At 32.8% G+C, this 22970-nt stretch overlaps 1 protein-coding gene across 1 annotated transcript in view; it reads left to right on the forward strand.

Annotated features, from left to right (window-relative positions):
* Positions 1–22970, forward strand: part of LOC117120396 (transportin-1-like) — a 47078-nt gene that overhangs the window by 6322 nt on the left and 17786 nt on the right. The window contains exons 2-15 of the mRNA XM_033265435.1: positions 3571–3646; positions 4058–4314; positions 5643–5776; positions 6053–6134; positions 8085–8207; positions 8677–8795; positions 9642–9813; positions 10716–10776; positions 11131–11283; positions 13316–13488; positions 15316–15540; positions 17112–17306; positions 18010–18168; positions 21930–22017. Coding sequence (XP_033121326.1) covers positions 3571–3646; positions 4058–4314; positions 5643–5776; positions 6053–6134; positions 8085–8207; positions 8677–8795; positions 9642–9813; positions 10716–10776; positions 11131–11283; positions 13316–13488; positions 15316–15540; positions 17112–17306; positions 18010–18168; positions 21930–22017 — 2017 coding nt within the window. The remainder of the gene's footprint in view (positions 1–3570; positions 3647–4057; positions 4315–5642; positions 5777–6052; positions 6135–8084; positions 8208–8676; positions 8796–9641; positions 9814–10715; positions 10777–11130; positions 11284–13315; positions 13489–15315; positions 15541–17111; positions 17307–18009; positions 18169–21929; positions 22018–22970) is intronic.

A 22970-nucleotide genomic window follows, 5' to 3' on the forward strand; every position in this document is an offset into this window, starting at 1 on the left:
TTGGTAGCAAGCCAAATCTTTGACAGAAAAAGGCCATAACAGAAACTCAATTTTACATAAAAGATTTGTTTGTACAATATTTATTTTGATAGGCTTTGGTCTTTTAAAGCTGGGGCTAGACGTTTTGTAGGCGGCCGCTGGTGCAGTAGTAGGCCTAGGCCTAGGTTAGGAGGTCTACTACTACAGTATTAGGCCTAGCCAGATTAGCTAGGCTAGGGTCTAGTAGGCTAGGCCTAAAACATCTGCCAATTGAAGCCTAGGTTGTAACCTATTATTTGTCTAAGCTTCATAGTAAATTATTAATACAGGTATCATATCTGAAACATTGTTTATTATCTAAAAAGAACCAAATTAAATATGTTCGCCTTAACTACCGATTGCATCGCCCGTGACTTCCGTCAACAAACACATGTGAGCGATTTTTTTTTTCTGCACACTGCTTACTTAGCTTGTTGCATGCATGCAAGCAATGTAAGGTTTAAAAAAAATAATGTTGGTGGTGCACTTCACATCTTATGCTCAGGAGGAAAAAAAAAAAAACGATCGTTTTTTGTCGATTATAGGCATTTTTAGTCGATTTTCATAATTAAAAAATAAATAAATAAATTTAATAAAATTTGTATTAGTTTTTGTAGATCAGTTTAGTCTAGTTTTAGTTTAATACTAGGCTAATTACAAGATATTTTGTATTTTGTATAGATATTTCAACTAGCAATCATTTTTTTTAATTTGCTGGTTTGTGAATTTTTACCTAGCAATTATGACAAACCTACTAGCAAATTGCTAGTTTGCTAGCGTGAATTTCGAGCCCTGATTTTAGGCAATTTAATATATGCCACTTTCAACTCCGCTCAGTGCATTAGCACAGCTCTTTAGCCAATGTTTACAAATTCATACCCACTCGGCGAAATTGTGATGACTAATTCGGTCTATTGTTTTACACTATAAATAACAATACGTTATTAAAGAAACAAATACAACAATATCATTCTTATTAATTCTTCTATTTAACATGACTCGGTCTATTTATCATTCTTTAGGATTATCTCCACTTTAATTGTGAGGGTAGAAGATATAAGTATTAGTAGTCCTGAATTAGATTTCTCCACATAGGACTTTAATGTTAGGTAAAGAGGAGGTGAACTTGTTTTTTCAGAGCTACTGTAGGCCCAGTGCATCACAAGATTCAAGATTATTTTATTGTTCAACAAACAGAAATTTTTTTTGCGTGTATATCCTAACAAGTTTTTCTTTTAGATTTTAGGTGTGAAATATAAATATTTTAGTTTGCTTTAATGTACATTTGCTACAAAAAGACATGCTATAATTGAGCTTTGACATTATATTATTAGTTTTCATCCTCGTAACATTTTCATGTGATGTTATAGTCAATAATGATAAATGTAATAACATTTTTCTGAAACTTATGAGGTAAGATGTTGAGGTGGGGCTAAAATTGGGATACCTTGAATTATATATTTTGCTTTCTTCTTATAACACATTAAGAAATTATTAATAATAAAGTAGCACTCTGGGACCAAATTTGACAATACAATTTTATTATCACAAGTTTTCGCAGGCAGTCGATGCCAGAGCTTCATCAGGTGTTTGCAGCGCGTTCTTCACAAGGAAGCCTTTTTTTATTACATCATGTATTACTTCAGTTACTTTCAATTTAAAATATACTTATCATTAGAATATACTTATAAAGCATTGTTTCATATTGAGCCATACCTTTACAATTGTGATCTTTGTTCCATATAAGACCAAAGGATGTTACATAAATTTAAATTTAAATCATCTATCTCAGATTTTAAGATTTAACAGATTTTAAAACTTAACTATAGAAGATGATCCCGATGATCAGTAGTTATGGGCAACATGGGTCATAATATGCTTGAGTTCTGATCATTTTTTTGATAACTTCTCTAGAAATATATTATATAAAATATAGGCATACTTTCTAAATAATTTGAGACCAATGTCAAATATCTTGACCAGTAGTCATGGAGTGTGAAGGTGGTGGTAATAAACAAGGGCATTAGTGACTTTTGCACAAAAGTCTAGTTACTGGGAACATCAAATAATATTTAAAAAAAAAGAATTATTTGATAATTATTTTGAGGATAATAAATATATTTCAAAAAGACTACTTCTGCTTCTAATTTGTATATTTATGTAAACTGCATATAAAGAATGCAAGTAGCCAAGGTGTAATTCCTAGAATCAAAACCTGAATTATATATATATATACCGGTGTATACATATACTGAATCAAATAGAAACAGCAGCAGTTTTCAAGATATAAGAACCCTATATTTTCATCCCTAATTGGCATAATTAGGCCTAGGATGTAAATGTTATATACATATATAAGGGACATGTGACAAAGATATTGTTTAAGATATTAATCCCCTTAATAAAATTTAAAAAAAATACATGAATAAAACAATATATTAGGTTTCTACAGACATTAGTATCAGAGATATACAGTATGCAAATATTGGATCAGAGGTCAGTTTTAGCATGTTGGGTATTTGTGGGGAAAATGTTCCATTTAGAGAAAATATAAACAGTGAGTTAGTATAAAAATCTTAAAAAGAAAGCAACTCTCTGTTGCTGCCAAGATATATTTCACACCTAATTTGCATACAGGGGTCCCAAGTTGGAAGAAGTCATTTCTGGGAGCCAGATCTACAGTGGCTGATCCAGGAATTCAAAATAGGGGGTAAGGATGTAGGATAGGCCTATCCCCTCAACCCCATCACGGTTGGGGCTGAGGTAAGAAAATTTATGATTATGGCACCTCCAGATGGCTGGAAATGACTCTCAGACATAAATTTTAGAATATAATTTTCTTTTTTTTTCCCAATTTAATTTGGAAAAATTTATGGTTTCTTAAGTCCTCCATCTGATCTCCAGTGGTTAATGACTTTTGTTAATACATTTAATTTTAATACTGCACGTACAGTGATACCCATTGGTACTGACTTCCATGAGACAATTGTTTTTGGTACATGTATGAATATGCTGATTGCTCATTTGCATAATTATTACTTCATTAATTAATCAGGAAATTTTTGCTAAATACAATTATAATTCCTATAAACAATTTGTAATTTAGTTGAAATTGTATTATTATTTTTTCATGTTGTTGTCATAGTAAATTGCATGTTACCATGATAACTAAGGTATGGTAAGTTTGATTGCTTTCAAACCCCTACTTATTAATTCTCAGACAAAAATCACACCATAGAAAGGCTATGTTTTTACTGTGCAGCATAAAAGGAGCATTTCTAGTTTATGTCTTTAGATTTTTTTTTATTACTTATTGTTTTTACTATATTTCTGAAATGATATGAAATGCGTATCTATTTTTTTTTAACCCTAGATTTAGTATCATTGATATTTCTCTGTTTTAACATATTCTAGTTTGACAAAAATAGTGGTTCATTTTAATTGATGTACCTTTTGATATGTATTTTCAGTGTTTTGTTTTGTTTTGTTTTTTGGTTTCTAAATACAAAATTCACTTGTTTATACAGTGTATTCCTTAGCATTTTACCCTAGAAATTGGAATCATTGAACCAGTTTCCCGATTTTAACAACTATTTAATATTTGTTCTCACCAAGCTGAAGACAGAGGGCAAGTTTCAAAATTGTTCATTAAAATTTTGTTTTGTTTGCAATTGATTGTAAATTAAAATAGGCCCTTAATAATATATTCAGTATTACTTCAATAACTAAAAATTGTATAATGGAACCTATGCAGTCGTTTTACTGCATGTGTATATGTGCTGTCAGTTATCTGACTAATACTGCTGATAGATCAAACTAAATTAGACTATCTGATTCAAGTAACAACCAATTCATTATACCAATATCCTCTATAATGTGTATTGGTAATTTTAAAGGTTTTATACATTGTTTGGTAGAATCAAAATCTTATTTATGTTGCCATTACCTTACCTAGAGATCACAGCCCTGGTGCAAGTCTGGTTTAAACTGAATTTTTCAATTGTTATTTTTTAATAAGATTATATTTTATATTTTTCAGATGAACCTACTAGGTCATTAAGTGGACTTATTCTTAAAAACAATGTAAGGGCACACTTTCATAATTTTCCAAGTGAAACAACTGAATTTATCAAGAGGGAATGCCTACAGAATATTGGAGACCCATCACCTTTAATACGGGCTACAATTGGAATCCTTATCACAACTATTGCTACCAAAGGTGAACTACAGAACTGGCAGGAACTTTTGCCAGCTCTTTGCCACCTTCTTGATTCAGAAGACTACAATACTTGTGAAGTGAGCCTATTATTATTCATTCATTCAATATCATTCATTTTTGTACTGTGAAATCATGATAATGAACTAAAAATGCGTTTCAGTGTCAAAAGTCAATGAATAGAAAATAGAACGTATGTGTATGTGTACATATATGTATGTACTTTTAGGTGGCCTTAATGTTAATTTCGAAGTTAATTTAGGATTAACAAATTCACAGTAAAACGTTAACAGAAACAAAATATTAGGCAGAATTTAAGTTAATTCTGTTGGCCATATTAGATTTGAGGCCAAATTCTGGGTTAAGTTAATTCTGTTGGCCATATTAGATTTGAGGCCAAATTCTGGGTGTCACTCAATTGAACTTGAAAGGTTTATGTCCCAGATGATATTCTACTGAAAAAAACATTGTCAATTGAAACTAAATAATAAGCTTCATTTCTCTAATAAAATTGTAATTTTTGCAGCCATTTTGAATTTTGGTGGCCAAATCCTGTGTGGCTCGCGATTGATCTTAAAAGGTTTATATCCCAGGCGACATATCCACTTAAAAAACATCGACATAACTACCAAGTAATATGCTACATTTTCATTTTTCTATTCCACATGTTGCCTACCAGTACTGTACTGTAGGTTACGAGCAGTTGCGTGTAGAAAAGAAGAATGTTTTGTCTGTACCTTAGGCAAAACAAAAATAAATTGTTTGCCCTTCTTTTTTTTAAAATGATAAATAGGGGTGGGTGGGAAAAGGTTTTTTTTAAAATTTATTTTGTGATATACTAGAATGGCAATAACTTATATCACTTTAGACTAATTAATAGGGCATCTGGCCAAAAATAAGGATAAATTCACTCATGTTTTTTTTTTTAATTTGTAAAGATAAAAGCTAAAAAAACCCTTTTTTTTTCTCCCCTATTTTTTTCAGTGAGGTGGGGGTGGAGGAGGGCAAACAAACATTTTTTTTTTTTTTTGGCCTTATCTAGGGCCTGCTTTATGAGGGCATATATATCAGTTGTTTGAAGAAGGATCCTGGTAGAGTTGTACATCTGCAATATACTTACGGCCCTGTGGTTTAGTGGTATGCACTGGCCTTTTCAGTGAGAGGTTTTGGGTTGAATTCCGAGGAGAGACACTTAACTTCAAACAACTGATGATTTTTTTTTTGTAGGCTATACCAGATAGATACGATATTTTTTATCATTGTTCCTTTATTTGAGTCCTGTTTCTACCATTCTATTACAGTTAATATTCTATGTTATATTTTAGTTTAGAACAGCTGGAATATTTTTGAATATTATTAAATGTGATTAATTTTACAATTTTAATTAAATCTTTCTTTCATATCATAGGGAGCATTTGGTGCATTACAGAAAATATGTGAGGATTCTGCCGAGGTTCTTGACTGTGATAGCCTGAACAGACCACTTAATATTCTCATTCCAAAGTTTCTACGATTTTTTAAGCATTCAAGCCCAAAAATAAGGTGATTATGTTTTATACCCTAGGCCTCTTTTCTTCTAGCTACCTGTTACCAAATACTGCTAGGCCATATTTCATGTGTTTGCACTCGGGAATTTAAAAAATATGTATGTATGTATAAGAATAGATATCTTTATCTACACTTTTTCATGTAAAAGTAAATGCTAATTTTATATATTGTGTTTTATTATAATAAAGTTAAATTAGACATTATGATTATAGTCTGCAAAAACAGACAATTGGTGTTTTATTCTTAAAATAATGGAATCATGTATTTCAGATCTCATGCTATAGCTTGTGTAAACCAGTTCATCATCAGCAAAACACAAGTCCTAATGCTGCATATTGATGACTTCATAAAAGTAAGACTGTAAAATCATCATATTTATTTTTCCATATTCTATTCAGGTCTTAAAAATTCTGCATTGATATATAGTGCAAATTGATTATTTTTTGGTATGTGAATGTGTTACTTGTCAAATATTTAACAAAAACTTGATGTATGTTTTTAAAGTGGTTGTTATTGTGGTGTTATTCTATCTTACTGTGTATGAGCCCATTATCTGGTTTAGGTTTGATTTCAGATTAATAAGTACAATGTTTGTTCAGTAATTCCTTGTACTTGCACCAAAGTACAAGAAGTGGGTTGGGATGGGGTTTTCCCCTCCCAGCAGCTGGGGTCAGAGCCCCCAGTAGGCTCCTGGGCCAGGGGAAAGCCCCTATAGGAGTGGAAGGGGTGCAAAGCCCCAGGAAGCACTGAGATTCTTGCTGTTTAAAGAGCCAAAATTATTGACTTGGGTAGTGTAACTTTAACAATTACTTAGTTTTGATTGCATATAAAAATATGTGCGTACCTCATTTTTTTAAAGGTCAAGGACGAATACTAGCCTATGTGACATATTAACTACTATTCTTTATTCCAGGATAAGAGGATCATGCAAGTAATATAATTTTAATCAAGAAAAACAATAAATTATTTTTAAAGAAAGGAAAAATGGCCTATGTGACAATAATCATCATGTAATCATCATTAATGTCTACTCTTCTCTGTTCAGTTGTGTCTCATGCAATTTGTAAGTCATGGACTAGCAATAAATAAATCTAATGCCGAGATTATGAACTCAATGTATTTTATTTGCTAAAAATTTATTCCATAAATTGGCTAACTTAATTATGGAAGCAATTTTACATGTAACTTTTTTAATTTAACATATCTTGTTGTATTCTCAAAAAATTATGTACATGACAAGTTTTCCCGCTTAGTAGGGGCTTCCCCATTTTTAGTCGTAATTGATTACATCCTGAATGCAAATTAACATCGACTTGTTGACCTGCTTTTGCTTCAACAAAAGCGAATGAACAAGGAATAACCAGATCCATGGTTACAGTGGCTGTATCCTGGGAAACAAACTTTGCTTGTACAACTACGCTTTGCTTTTACACATCAATTCTACTACCTGCTGCTGTCGCGTTCCGCAGCCCTGGGACCTACTCAATAGGGAGACAACAACTTTATCAAAGAAAATTAACACCCACCAGTACCAGTGCTACATAGGTTAGCACTATTCAGGCTAGAAAGGCTTGGTGATTATATCAGTCAATTCACTTACCGCAATGTATTATGCATGGTATGATGATTAAAAATCCTTAAATCATTGCAATAAGTAAATCAAAACAATCATGCCTATTTAGACATACAAACGAACTGATAAGAACTCGATTCCCACTTGCGGTTTTTCAGCATCACTCCTCCTTTGACTATCTAATAACATAACAGCCAGGCATATCGACGGTCTACGACCAATAGTCTGCCTTGTAAAGGAGCACACAAACATCAGCAACGTACACAAATAGACACATAATCTAGTTTACGATTTTTTAAGTTATGAATACCCCTTGGTACCAAAATGGATGTCTTACTGTACCAACAAAATACTGTAAACACATAAACAACATTCAGTAGCCACATACATACCTTTCAGGTACTTTTTTTTAACCAGTCCCTTGTCCTTGGGTTTTAAAATATATAGTAAGTGGTTTTGGACAGTGAGAATGGTTTGGTTTCCAACCTTGAGGTCTGGTTTTTAATCCCTAGCTGTGGATTTTGCTTGTGTCCTTGAGTAAGGCACTGAGTCTGCATTGCTTCTTTGCCTAGGAGTATAAATGTGTTCCTGGTGGGGCTGCCTGCTCCTGCGCTGATTACAATCAGCTTTTTTGGATGACATAATGGTGTAAAGTTATCAAATATAATGATCTAATAAAAAATATCTTACTGATATATTACTCTATATATACATTAATATTTTTTACAGAATTTATTTGAGTTGGCAAATGACGATGACAATGAAGTTCGAAAGAATGTTTGTAGAGCTTTGGTTATGTTGCTTGAAGTTCGTCTTGACATGCTCGTACCACACATGCAGGATATCATTGAGGTATTATTCTGTCAAATATAATTATAAGAAAACATCTATTAAAGAAGTTTAAAGATTTTATATAATTTGAGAACAGATTTAGTATACTCAGTTGCACAATAGCCCATTTTTCAAATTAATATAAAATGGTCCAGGTAGGCAAAAATGGGATTATGCTAAATCAGTAAACTTCTTTAATGGTTTAAAGTTAGTTGTAATAAGTGTGTTCTTTGAAGCTGAAATAGTAACATAGCATGATTTCAATGTCTAAAATATAATCCAAGTATAGAAAGCCTTTTCATACAAACACATGTTATGCCTTTGAATTCAGTAAAAAAGATGTTTCAGAAACTATTGTTTATTTTGTGTTTTACAGTTTGTTACACTAAAATGACAATTAAATTTATTCTGTTTACTGTAAATATTGCTGTCAAATGATGAAATTTTATAGTACTTAGCTCACTTTGTCTGCTGGTGTTTTTTTGTATAGTATTTGTTGATGCGGACTCAAGACAATGATGAATCTGTAGCACTTGAAGCCTGTGAGTTCTGGTTGACTTTAGCAGAACAGCCAGTTTGCAAGGAAGTTCTTGCAGTTCATCTTCAAAGGTAAATTGTTTAGCATGGCAACTCCACCCTCCTCAGCCTTAAATGAGAATTAGTCTATGTAGAGCATCTTATTTGTATGTTCGTCTGTTGAAGGGATTACCCCTTTAAAAAGTGATTAGTTCACTGTTTGACATACCCTTGGTTTCTGTGACTAAAGGTAACTAATAAATAATAAAATGTAAAAATTATTTATCATCATATACTGAATTGAGTAAGGACAAATGTTTGCGAATTGTGAGGTGTCACCATGAAATGAGACGCATCGTTGCTTCAAACATATTGAGATGTTCACCAACATACTGTAGGTCATAAATTTTTAAGTTAATGTTATAAAATAACTTGATACTTATATTTTATGATTGTGTGCTTTTAAAGAGAATTTTCTTAAACAGTGTTCTCTGCACATATTCTGTAATTCTAGTCTTATTATTTGTACAAGTTAGTTTATCTTTAAGGCTGATTTTTTCAAAATGTGGTGTTTATACACCTAAACTTTGAGATCTACTTATCCTAGGGTAGCTATTCAAAGACCAAATTAAAGCTTTTAATGTGATCTACCCTAATATAATATAAACTAAATTTTCTATTTACCATGAGACTCATTTTGTGGTGAGACCTCACATTTAATGCCCAGATGCCTGAAAAAATCTGAAAATAGGTATTGTAGAGGTATCAATTTTCTTACAGGCATCTTGTCTTTTTGACTTCCTGTTTATGTCAATTGAAATATCTTACGTACTTAATTGGGAGATGTTACTGTATATGTGAATTAATTGGAATTATTAAAAAAATTAAGTCCTTTGTTTTTTAAATATATTTTTTATTGTATAAATTTTCATTAAATAGGTTGATTCCTGTCCTTGTGAAAGGTATGAAATATTCTGAGATTGACATCATACTGTTGAAGGGCGATGTTGAAGATGATGAAACAATTCCTGACAGTGAACAAGATATCAAACCTCGCTTTCACAAATCAAAAACCCACTCGCAACAACATACCAATAATGATGATGAAGATGTAAGCTATTTTGTACTTTCTCTTTTCACGTTGGTTAAGTTTTAACATTTTGTGTTTTGATGCCACATACAGATTATGTAATGTATCTAAGTGAGATATATGTATTTTTATTTATGCTAGATATACTTTTTCTTACATTGCTAATTTCACAATTGTTAATTTGGAATATTATATGTATTTTTAGTACAGTGTTCACAGTTAATGTGTTCGTAAGTCATGCATATTTGTATATTAATTTATTATTTTTTTGCTAGATTTGTCTGCTTCCTTCACGTTTGAGTGTAGTAGTAGTAAATAAATTCACTGTTTAAAAGCCTAACTGAAGAGTAAAGTCTGTGTTCCTGAAAATTTACACAGGAGGACAGAGTGTGGTCTGTTGGTTTGAGTTAAGCGGTCCGCGAATATTTTTTTAAACAATCTTCTCTAACTAATATTTTGCATTTGACTGCTGTTGCAGTATTATTCTGTTGTGACTAAAAGTTTCCCAGGGATCTTGGCTTTCTGTGGTGTCAGTTTTTAGCATGTCTGTACAGCATAGACCTGCAGCCTAATACTGAGATGCAAAAACTCTCTTAATAACAATTTTCTGAATTACTAATACTGTTGGATGGAGGAGATGTCACTGTTAAATTAAAACTGAACGTAAAAAGTTTAATTGTGCATGAATGTTTTTACAATTTACAAGCAGACTGAAAACGTCAAATTTCCACCGTAAAATATATATAATATATGGTATATGAATGTATTTAATTTATATACACATTATAAACCAAATATTTTCAAATTTCAATAAACACTAGTGGTTTTTTTACTCAAGCAGTTCCTTATTGATATTGAACATACTTACACTGTATTTTAAAGAAAAATGTATTTAGCAATAGCATGGTTATTTTGACCCATAGAATGATTCTGATTCCGATTATGGAATGGATGATGATGATGCTTTGTCTGACTGGAATTTACGTAAGTACTTCATGGTTTAATTGTTCAAAATTACAGTTTTTTTATATTGATGTTCAATAAAATCTCATTACGTAGGCCCATTAATGTGAAAAATAATTTTTTTAAAGATTATCACCTCATCAGTTTAGACAGTCTTAGTTTAACCTAATATTATGAATCATTTTTTTTGCTATTAAGTTATAAGTTCAGCTCTTGAAATTGGGACGAAATGACCTTGGGTAAATTTGACACCCCTCGGCAGTCATGGGCAGTTGTTGTATTTTGAGTTTTAGCAGGTTACAGACAGTAATGAATGTTTTTAATTTTTTAAATTTGTATTGAAAATAATTTTTTGACAATTTTTCATTTTTGTAGGAAAATGTTCTGCAGCTGCTCTAGATGTTCTAGCAAATGTTTTTCGTGACGAACTCATGCCAATTCTCTTGCCTATTCTTAACGAGACTTTAGCTCATCAGGATTGGGAAGTCAAGGAATCTGGGATCCTTGTACTAGGTGCAATTGCTGAAGGTAGAGTACAACCACTGGCATTAGCAGCTATAAGGCAGAATTTTGAAATAGTCTTTTTATTTAATTTTAATTATCTAATATATAATAAAAATTGTTGATACTCATTGATTTTTAATGTTATTGCTCTATAATTCTACATAGTTTTCGTAAGTTATATATATGATACTGTAAAGCCCTTTATTTTTACGGCCCTTTATTTTGCGATTTTACAATTTTAAGTCATCTTTTAAAATTATGCAGAAACCTACAATTATGCTCTCTGGTCTATATTTTTGCTAGAACTCCTGATTTTGGTGGGGTTTTCCAAATTTTAGGCCAGATAAACAGGCAGGAATACTGCAGCTATTACAGGGCAGGCTTGAACAAGGTTTTTTTTTAAATTGAAATGTTAGAAATCTTGCAGCAAATGTAAGCCTAACAAAGTTGACTAAAATGTTCACCAACTTATGGGAAATATCCGTATTATAGAAGAAATAAACGTATTGCTGTGATTTTTATTCCATTGATTGAAGGTATGCCAGGGCTTAGCTACCACCACTACTCTAGTGGCACTCTGTCTGGCTGTGTGAAGTGAAGTGGGATGTAATGGCCCAGCTAGCCAAGATAAATATAGCTTTGCTTTTGAAGACAAATCATTCAAAATTTTGCCATTTTTGCATGCCTTTAATTTTCGCGATTGTCGTCTTATTGCAAACATCATGAAAATTAAATTAGTGATTTGTCTCGCATGACACTACACACTTTTACTCTGCAGAAACCATGTGTTATGTTGTGAACACTTCCCTGTTGTGGCTCACTCGCGACATGTATCTTTGTATGAAGGACCTTATAAATATTCTGTTTTTTTTTTTTCAAAATCCGGGCTAAAATATACCTTTCATTATTAGAGGTGCAGCTAGCGTTAAATCAGCAGACCAGCTTGCATATGTAATGTGGCATTAGCGTGAGCTCTCGTACCATGGACACTCCTAGGCCTAAATTTACTCAGAAAGGCGAGCGAAAGACGGAGCACATAGATTTGTGATTCGTCTCACTTGACACTACACAATTTTACTCTGGGGAAACCATGTGTTATGTTGTAAATATATATAGTGGTGTGACAGCAATGTTGACAAGAGGTAGATCCTAGAGGATAGTTTATCATTCCCCTTCAAATTAAACACGATGCTTGTTGCTTAGATAATAATATCCTGTGAACTTAAGTTTGCTTGTTTTGTTAACTAGGCCTAGATGTTTCCTTTTGCGGTAGGATTTGACTTGCAATGGCTAAGCTGTAATTGCTAAACTATATTTACCATGTAGGCTTATGTTTCTCGTTCTTTCTTCACTTTCCAAATTTCAATGCCTTTTTAATCCAGGTCGGCATGCAATTACTTCTCATTCTTTTTTCTACTTAAGCAATTCGATAATAGTTTTTATGAATACAAGGATAAAACCCATCTATGAATCATCTAAATCTGTAGATTACATTGGCCTGTTGCTAAACCTGGATAGAGCGATGCATTTGCTATGTCATCACAAAGCTACGCAACGTGCACATGAGATTCATAATTTAGAAAATAGGATACAAATACAATTACGTACACTGAATATGCTATAAAATCAGTTCACAAATTATATAAAATTGGAAAACCTCTCCAATTTTATATAATTTGATTTTAAAAATTGCATATTGTACATGCATTAGTACAACAGTTAGGATAATCAGTTGAATGAGTAAGCAGTGGTTTCAACAGTAAATTGATGTCGGTATCATGCTCCAACAAATCTGACAGGGTTAAAGTAAATGGTTGCCTATTGCGAGAATTTTTGCACTTTGTTGTATAATGAACTTTAATGTAGAATATTGTTTGCTAAATTTTAAAATAAATAATAATTATACAGTAAAATGCAAACAGTGAAGACAATATTTATATTTGCAGGGTCTAACCAAAAACCTAAAATATGCATTGTAAATATATATATGGCTTGAGTAAGATGTTGTGTAATTCATAATTGTATTTACAAATAATAAATTCTGTCTGTTTTATAGGATGTTCAAATGCTATGGTACCACACTTGCCTGAGCTGACTAAATATCTCATTCAGTGCCTTGCTGAGAAAAAGGCATTGGTTCGCTCAATCACATGTTGGACATTGAGTCGCTATTCCCACTGGATAGTTAGCCAACCTCATGAAACCTATCTGAAACCGTTAATGAATGTGGTAAGTATTCAATTTAGGCTGATTGTGAGTAGTCTTTTATTTGATTAGTGAAATTTGCAGTTGGGTTTCCAATGGCTTATCCCTTCTAGGTAATTCCATTTCAAATCAACCTAAAAAAAAAAACAACAATCTTTTGTTCAAATTTTAGTATGTGGTTGGGACCCTGATAAACGATCAGAAATGAAAATTTTTTGATCTAGGTTTTTTAATTAGTGAGATACATGCTAACGAAGTGTGAGCTAATTAGCGATACCTTGCATGTTTAGCTGACCATGTCTCGGTGAGTATAGCACCTATTGAGCTGATTTTGGTTTGACAGTATTTCATTGGTTACCTATAGAAAAACAAATTCTAAAATCCTTTTTTAACCTAAAAGTTCCTTCAAAGCACCATATTTAATCTTGTAGTTCTTTAATATCAGTTTGGCTGTTTACTTAGATCCTATTCTTGCATGCTCCTTTAATACATCCTTAACATCTAAAACAAAATATGGCTATCAATTTTTTCTGCCAGGTGCACCTTTATCATTATGGAACCAGCTCCCATTATTTATCATGGATGCAACATCCTTGACTAGGTTTAAGGATCGCCAAAAAAAAAAAATAGCATCTTTTCAATTAATCTTATTCATTACATTTGTGTGTAATAGCACTCTGTGAAATGATTATAGGGCAGTATTTTGAAAACGTATTATTTTAGTTCAGTTCAAATCAAGGTGCAGTGAGTGGTATTCCAGGGTAAATATTTGCCTTGGACAGCTGTACTATCTGGTATACCACAAGGATCATGTCTTGGACCGTTGTTGTTTACTGTCTATGTAAACGACCTTCAACTGCATGTAAATAATAAACCTTACCAATACGCAAATGACACATTCTTTTCAATGACCATTCGATCGCCCCCCGACATTGTAACCCTACAACAGAACATTGATAGTCATGAAAGTTGATCATCATCAAATTTGTTGTCATTGAATTCTGCTAAGTGTTGTGTAATGTCAATATCTCGTCAGCGCTCACCTGCAGTTCCAGTATATACAATGAATGGACAGATTCTGACAAATGTCGAACATCTTAATTTGCTTGGTGTCACAATTTATCACAACCTATCTTGGTCTAAACAAGTTGAACATAAACAAAATTGAATTGATTCAGCATCGCGCTACCAGATTCATCTTGCATCAAAAAAGACAGGAGGATACATATAGCAATTGCTATTTTTGATAAAAAATTTATATTTATATCAGTTAATAATATTTAATTCGGAGTCGGAGGGGCACACATATCCGGTGATAGTAGTTCTTGTACCGCTTTTGCCACTCCTTAGCCCTCCTCTTTCTTTATTGATTTTGTTGTTGTTCTGGCTGAAGGGAATCAAATAAAGGTGGAACACATTTTCACTGGCTTAGTTTCACAAGAGAACTCCTGGCATCACAATAGTTGAATGTCTCTGTGTTAAACAAGCAGGCGAGATGATGGAGATTTAATTAGTTTTAAGTAATGTAGTACTCTCTTCAGAAAAAAAGTTGGGATTTTCTAGTGTTGTGCCCACTTAACCACCAGAAGGCTCCCCCACTGGAATCAAGTCTTCAGTCTTAGTGGCTTATCCTATGCTATCCTATCTGACAGTACAGTTTTTAAAAGAATATTCAATATTATATTATCAATATTCATAAATTATAGTAAATAGATACACTTCATTACGATACATATTAATATTATTTTTATTATGAGATTATTATATAATGATTTATTTTTATTATTATATAAGATCACTGTATAATAATTTGTTTATGAATATCTAAAGATAAACCTGGCAATTTTTCAGCTTTTACAACGAATTCTTGATTCTAACAAGAGGGTACAGGAAGCTGCATGTAGTGCATTTGCAACACTGGAGGAAGAGGCTTGCACTGAACTTGTGCCGTATCTGGCAATTATTCTTCAAACTCTTGTATTTGCATTTAGTAAATATCAACATAAGAATCTTCTTATATTATACGATGCAATTGGCACCCTGGCTGATTCAGTAGGACATCATTTGAACAAAGAGGTATTTGATTTTTAACATAAACTATAAGAAACTTACTTTTGTAGGCTGTCAATTTTGTGCATGAACAAAATTGAAGGACCTTCATATTGTTTATGAATTATATATTTACTACTGTGTTTACTGTTTTTATTAATTACTTTTTTTCCCGGGTAGCATAAATCTATGGTCGGCAACCTTTTATTCCTTTAGGACCCAGAATTTTTTTCCATAGCTTCCCACGATCCATGACCTCCAGTTACCATTGCGGTGTCGTCCAAGATACAAAATATACAGCCAATGTAATATATCAAAGTACTGTAGTGTCTTGTAAAAACAGTATGGTATTTGATAAACATACTTATTAAACAAAGTTATTACCTAAAAACAGCGTTTCAAGTTTATTTTCATGATTTGTTGATTTCCATCGTTTTGGACTGACTGAGCTAATTCTGACATTGCTTGCTAACACTTTTGTCACTTTTCAAAATATTTTATTTTAAAAAAATGTTTTGTTTCCATTCTTTTAACAGGAATCTTCTGATTTTTAAAGTGTAATTTAATGACCCTCAAAAATCAATTCACAACCCAAACTTGGGTTGTGACCCATGGGTTGCCGACCGGAGGCACAGATGATATAGTAACATAAGAACTAAACAAGATAAATAATTAGAGGAGATTTAATAATTATCAAAACAGAAAATAAAGATCTGGATCCATGCTTGTCACTTTTCACCTGAAACATTGCATACTCACTTGCTAGTCTTTGCAAGATGAACAGACAACCGACTACATAAGCTTTAACTTGAACAATATTGTTTTCATTTTTTGGATTGATGTTGTGTCTACTGTTTTTGCTGGGCTCAGTAGTTAGCTTAAGCCTGGTACTCACTGCATCGTACAACAAATTCAACTCCACTCTCTGCGAGCGTTAAACAACGCACACCATCTGATTGTTGGCGGCAGTCTGAACGGATCGTTATTAAAAACAATCCGTTTGCGCGCGTGGTTACTTTACGTTCTCCATAGAATCTCATTGGCCAGCGACTGTCAGGGGTAGTGAGTGCACAGCTTAAGTCTACCTGTTCAGTCGTTACTACTTGAAGCATCTGATCACCTGAAGCATTTTAGTAAGAGCAAGTGTTTCCTGTTTAGGCTAGTGCCTATTTTCAGGCCCGTAGCATGATTTAATTTGTGACTTAATTCATTGGAAAGTGGACCCTTCTCCAATACTCCGGAGAACATTGTAAATATATCTACAAATATCAATTTTTCATTTTTAAATGCAGACCTCCAGTTTTTGGGCGGTTCGTCGTAACCGGGTTTTTTGCTCCTGGCAAGATTGTACATTTACTTTGCTAAATAAAAAATTGTAATTGTTGAGCTGCTATTGTTTTTGCTAACATTATTCTATTGTATTGAAACAGAACAACTTGACATATGCTAAGCAGAGCCTATACTTAACGTTTACATATTAAATTAGGTAGTATTCTATAAGGGTATACTATACTTCAGGATTAAATTACTGCAGAGCAGAAAATATGTTACCTTGAACAATTACCAGAGCAGTGGTTTTCTCCAATTAATATATGTAGGAATACATTAATATGCTGATGCCGCCTTTGATTGAAAAATGGAACACATTACGAGATGAAGACAAGGATTTATTTCCATTGCTAGAATGCTTATCATCTGTTGCTACAGCTCTGCAATCTGGATTCTTGCCATACAGTGAACCAGTATATCAGAGATGTGTATCATTAACAGAATCAACCCTTGCACAGATACAGGTACAAACATATTTTATAAGATTGTTAAAAAGTAGCTATTTTAGGTTAAAATGTTGAAAACTGCTTTAGAAAGTATCACTATTCTAGTACAAGAGAATTTGATTGTATCATTAGGAGCCTAAAAGCGACAATAAAAATTTAAATTGACCACAATTTAAATCTGCACTTTCATATGAAATGATTGGAAAATACTGTTTAGCCTAAAACTGTTTGATTATCCCTTATTCGGCCAATAGTTTATTGATATTTCCCATCATTTCACAGAAAAGTGTTCCCTTATAGGGATGTCCCAAAGGAAGGGTAGGATTTGGGTCACCAAAGAATAGGGGATCTGATAGTGGGTTGCCACCCCAAAACAGGGCTGTATGCCACATCCATTTACCAAAGATTTTTAATGAGAATGTTTAATAATGCATACCTAATTAAATTCTAGTTATGATTTAACATAAATCAGAACTTTATAAAATATCATAATTAAAATTTAAGTATTACATTTTATGTTGAAATTTTAAAATTATGAGTAAAAATAAAATTTTACGATCTATGATGATTTCTGCGCAATCTTGCTGACAGTCAGACAGCCAACAGTTGCATACTCCTTGGTGAAGGTAATTAGTGAAATTAATCTTGACAGTTCTGTAGTTCTTTTTACTCTTATTACTAAATGCTTACTATTGTGTTCATATATTTCTTTATAATTAAGGCTTCTAACCAAAATCCTGACCAAGTTGAGCCTCCAGATAAGGACTTCATGATAGTTGCATTGGACTTGCTAAGTGGCTTAGCAGAGGGTTTGGAGAGCTACATTGAAGGTTTAGTAGCACGTAGCAACATAATGACATTGCTTTATCAGTGTATGCAGGTGAGTGACTTTTTATATTTTTAGGTTAATTTTACATGTAAAAAGCTAACATCAAGGATAATTATTCGTAATTGAAAAAGTGCTACCAAAAACAGTAACTATAAAAGGTGTACTTATAAGCACAGTAGAAGGATAGCAGAACCTAAATTTTAAAAACTTTACAGAATGAGGAAGCAGATAGATTGAAGTGTCTCATTACAGAATGAACAACAGCCTTTGTGATACCTCCTAACACAGTGGTTTCCAACCTTTTTGCTTTCGTGGACCCTTTGCTTCGCTCGCTTACCCTCTAGTATGTTAATCATCACTATTAGTTGCGATAAAATAGAACAATTATTCATGACCACTAAAAGAAGATTGGCCTAATTGCAGACGGAAATAAATAGAATTCTATGGAAATTTATCACTGGGCCTAGACCCCCACGTAAATATGTCTAATGTCCAGGACAATGATTTTCAGGACCTTTAGGTATATTTCCTCTATAGACAACACAAGACTTTCATAGATTACTGATAGATTATCATAAAACCAAGTAATGTGACCCAAAATCTTCATCTTTGTCCTGTTTGTTTGAAATTCCACAGCAGTTGTATAGGGCCGGCAGAACTTTTATAAAAAGATGGGGGGGGGAGATTGGGATATGATATATTTATTAAAACAATTGGAAGCCGTATAATTTCACTTTATCATTAACCAGGAAAACATTTACTGATTTGTCATTTTAATGAGTAAGCATCTCGTTTTCACAGCGTTGTTTTTTAAAACCATACACTGGCAATTTCGCATAAATGCGAATAGGCTCTTTAACATTACCTTCGCATTATTGCGAATTGGAGAAGGTCTTTTAAAAACCAACCACAGAGCAGCTGTGTTAACTCTAATCCAAATAGTGTTTACTGTATAGGAATTTCTGCACATTTACATTGAAGTGTCTCATTACAGAATGAACAACAGCCTTTGTGATACCTCCTAACACAGTGGTTTCCAAACTTTTTGCATTCGTGGACCATTTGGTTCGCTCGCTTACCCTCTAGTATGTTAAACATCACTATTAGTTGCGATAAAATAGAACAATTATTCATGACCACTAAAAGAAGATTGGCCTAAATTGCAGACGGAAATAAATAGAATTCTATGGAAATTTATCACTGGGCCTAGACCCCCACGTAAATATGTCTAACGTCCAGGACAATGATTTTCAGGACCTTTAGGTATATTTCCTCTATAGACAACACAAGACTTTCATAGATTACTGATAGATTATCGTAAAACCAAGTAACGTGACCCAAAATCTTCATCTTTGTCCTGTTTGTTTGAAATTCCACAGCAGTTGTATAGGGCCGGCAGAACTTTTATAAAAAGATGGGGGGGGGAGATTGGGATATGATATATTTATTAAAACAATTGGAAGCCGTATAATTTCACTTTATCATTAACCAGGAAAACATTTACTGATTTGTCATTTTAATGAGTAAGCATCTCGTTTTCACAGCGTTGATTTTTAAAACCATACACTGGCAATTTCGCATAAATGCGAATAGGCTCTTTAACATTTCCTTCGCATTATTGCGAATTGGAGAAGGTCTTTTAAAAACCAACCACAGAGCGGCTGTATTAACTCTAATCCAAATAGTGTTTACTGTATAGGAATATCTGCACATTTTGATCTGAAACTTGCTGAGGCTTGTTTTATTGGAAGTTTTTGCATGCTAAAAATATGATGTTTTGAAATGCTGAGAAACTGTATTTTTCTGAAGTTGTTACAGCTGTGCTGGATAATAAGGAGACTTAGAAACTGACATAGAAAGTGATGTTCTAAGCCTAAATGGCCTAGCTAAGCAGACATAGCCTAGCCAGGCCTGGACTGTAATGGTAATGTGAGGAATTGTCCGTAGACCTAAGGATTTGGCCTAAATCACACTTCTCAAGTTCTACAGAACGTCCGTAGTTGGTACCGAAATTTTGCCTATATGGACGTTTACGGAAATAAGCAAAGACACATGGAAAGTTATCTTTAGTCTAGACCCAGAAATATATAGGTTTACACATTGTGGAAAGTCAAGGAAAATTTTTTTTTTTTCGTCAGGACCATTGGCTACAAAGTCCCTGACCATAGACCTTCAGACCTGTCAGAATACTGATAAATTATTGTAAAACCCGAAGAAAAATGCCCCATAAATCATCATACAGTATGCTACGGAAATGTTTTGATTACTACGGAAACTAGAAGACATGGTTACGGAAATGCATTTTACTAACTTGAGAAGTCTGCTAAATAGGATTAGTTTAAATTTTGATTTTCATCAGCAAGCAATTTACTGTGACTGTGAAAACACACACTCTGGTAATAGGCCTAGGCCTAATTTACTATTTGTAATTATTGACAAATTATTCCTATCATTTATTCACTAAATGTTAATTAAAATGCAGATAACAGCACGTATAAAACATACAATGTTGAACAATTGTTTTTAGATTTATATTTTCATAATCTCAATTATTTATGGATTATTGAGCAAATAATATGCACTATATAGTGATAAACTTCGGTAAAAGTAATTATTTTCCTCTCCATTAAATCTGAAATACTCGAAATTGAAGCCCAATGGGCTTAATCTCGAGAAGAAGCCCATCTCAATTTCATTTCATTTCATTTATTCACCTCAACAGATTACAAAAAGAACACACCAAAAAGACAGACAAAAAGGAGGCTGGCTTACCAAGAAAGAGATTCAAGATCTCTATCGAGTGGGTCGCCAGATTTACAGACACAATAAAAATATCAAAACAGTAACAAAAAAAAAATAAAAATTTCATATAAAAATACAAAACATTTTTTCAATAAAAATAATATTAAAATAATAATTGGGATACTCGATAAAAAGATAATATAAAACTTTCAAATTTCTCAAACTAGAAACCCCCTCTTCAGTTTGCAAAATTAGCTTCGATAAGAAGCCCATCTCCTTTCCAAGATAGCATAGGCTTTGTTTTTTCAAGATAGTACAGTACATAAACTGTACATGAATTTAAAGAAAGCAAAATAAATTAAAAACACACTTGGTTTATACAGTAGTTTAGGTGATTTAATGGCGGTTAATACACTCCATGATACAGATTGATGTTACAGTGGCCCTATTTATTGTTTTATAGTATTAATTCCGAAAATTGACAGCATTCATTTTAAAAAGACTTTGATTCCGAAAATTGACAGCATTCATTTTAAAAAGACTTTGCTTCGCAAAAGTGGCCTCAAAAAGAAGTTCATCCAAAGTTTGAAAAAAAAAAAGGCCCAGGGCTTCAATTCAAGGTTCTACGGTATGGAATAACATTCACTTTGTGAGATGGAGACTTTAATGATCTGTGTTTATACAGTTTTTTGGACCGGTAGGTTTTGAATCCCAAATGTTTTTTGAGGCACTCGGGAGGCCCTTGGTTTTCCTATTGTGATTGTAGGCTTTGAAATAAGCGTAAAATATAGATAATAGATAATGATATTGATGGTATTCCTATAATATTTAATAATGGTTAATTGTTTAGTATTTTTATAGCACCTTCACATTACAAAACCATTAAAAATTAAAAAAAACTTAATAATTATTATTATAAACAAGGATGCAAAGGGAGGAAGGAGTGCACCCTTGATGTTAAATGTCGTGGTCAACACTTATAATATTCTTTACAAAGAGTAATTTAGTTTAAATTTATAGATAATAATATAATTACAAATTTATCGAACAATAATTATTTATATCAATAGGATACTATGCCAGAAGTTAGACAGAGTTCATTTGCTTTGCTGGGTGATTTAACCAAAGCCTGTTTCCAGCATGTTAAGCCATGTATTCGTAAGTATTGTGATATATTATTATTTAATAAAAATAATATTAATACAAAACAAATAATAAAAATATATTAATACAAAAAAGAAAAAACTGATACAATGGTAATGGTAATGGTTGGAGACTTATATAGCGCAAAGTACATGGTCTCTATGCGCAAAACAAGGAAAAACAAGAAAAAACAAAGCTATCCTAGGCTACACAGAAACTAAAAGTCAGAAGAGACCGACTATTGCAGAAGAGTCAACACCATTGCGATCGTTGTATATATACAAACAACATACTGTACATTCATAATGAACAACATTCAACAATCTAAAAAAAAAACAAAACAGGTCACTGATTGCAGTGGCAGCAGACACTTTCTTATCATCTCTATTCTTGTACCCTAAGTGTAATTGTAATCATCTTTGGTGTAAGAGTAATTCTGGTTTGAGCAAAGAACTTAAATATTAGAAGAATGAGTTCTTCTGCGTATTTGCATTCAAATTGATGGAACATCCGCCCTCCCATGATCGGGGTAAATTTGACCATTTGACTAAGTAGAGAAACTACAGGAAACAAACAAACGTGAGCTGCACCTTTATTATTGATATATAGCGCCGCCACACGGAAGATGTAAAACTGCTCTCCGTTCTACCCATAGAGATATAATAAGAATACTAGAGCGCTAACAGCAATGTATTCGATGTTCGAAATACGCAGAGCTGTGTGTGTGTACCATCCAAGATGGCTGTCATAGATTCAGCCAATCAAATTTCCCATGAGCACTATCATTTTCAACTGCGCCCTCAATTTACACAGAAAGTTCAGTACAGCTAGTTACCGTAAATTGAAACTCGAGCGTTGCGGTGTATGGGTGTAATGTACACGATTTTAATTCTTTTTAATATTTGAATAAGATGCTCTACTTGGCCTCTTTTTGGCTACGACAGTTTAATAATTTGTCATTATCAATA

This window comes from Anneissia japonica, unplaced genomic scaffold (genome assembly GCF_011630105.1).
Source record: "Anneissia japonica isolate Jap-2015-1 unplaced genomic scaffold, ASM1163010v1 scaffold287953_len805160_cov178, whole genome shotgun sequence".
NCBI classification, from domain to species: domain Eukaryota; kingdom Metazoa; phylum Echinodermata; class Crinoidea; order Comatulida; family Comatulidae; genus Anneissia; species Anneissia japonica.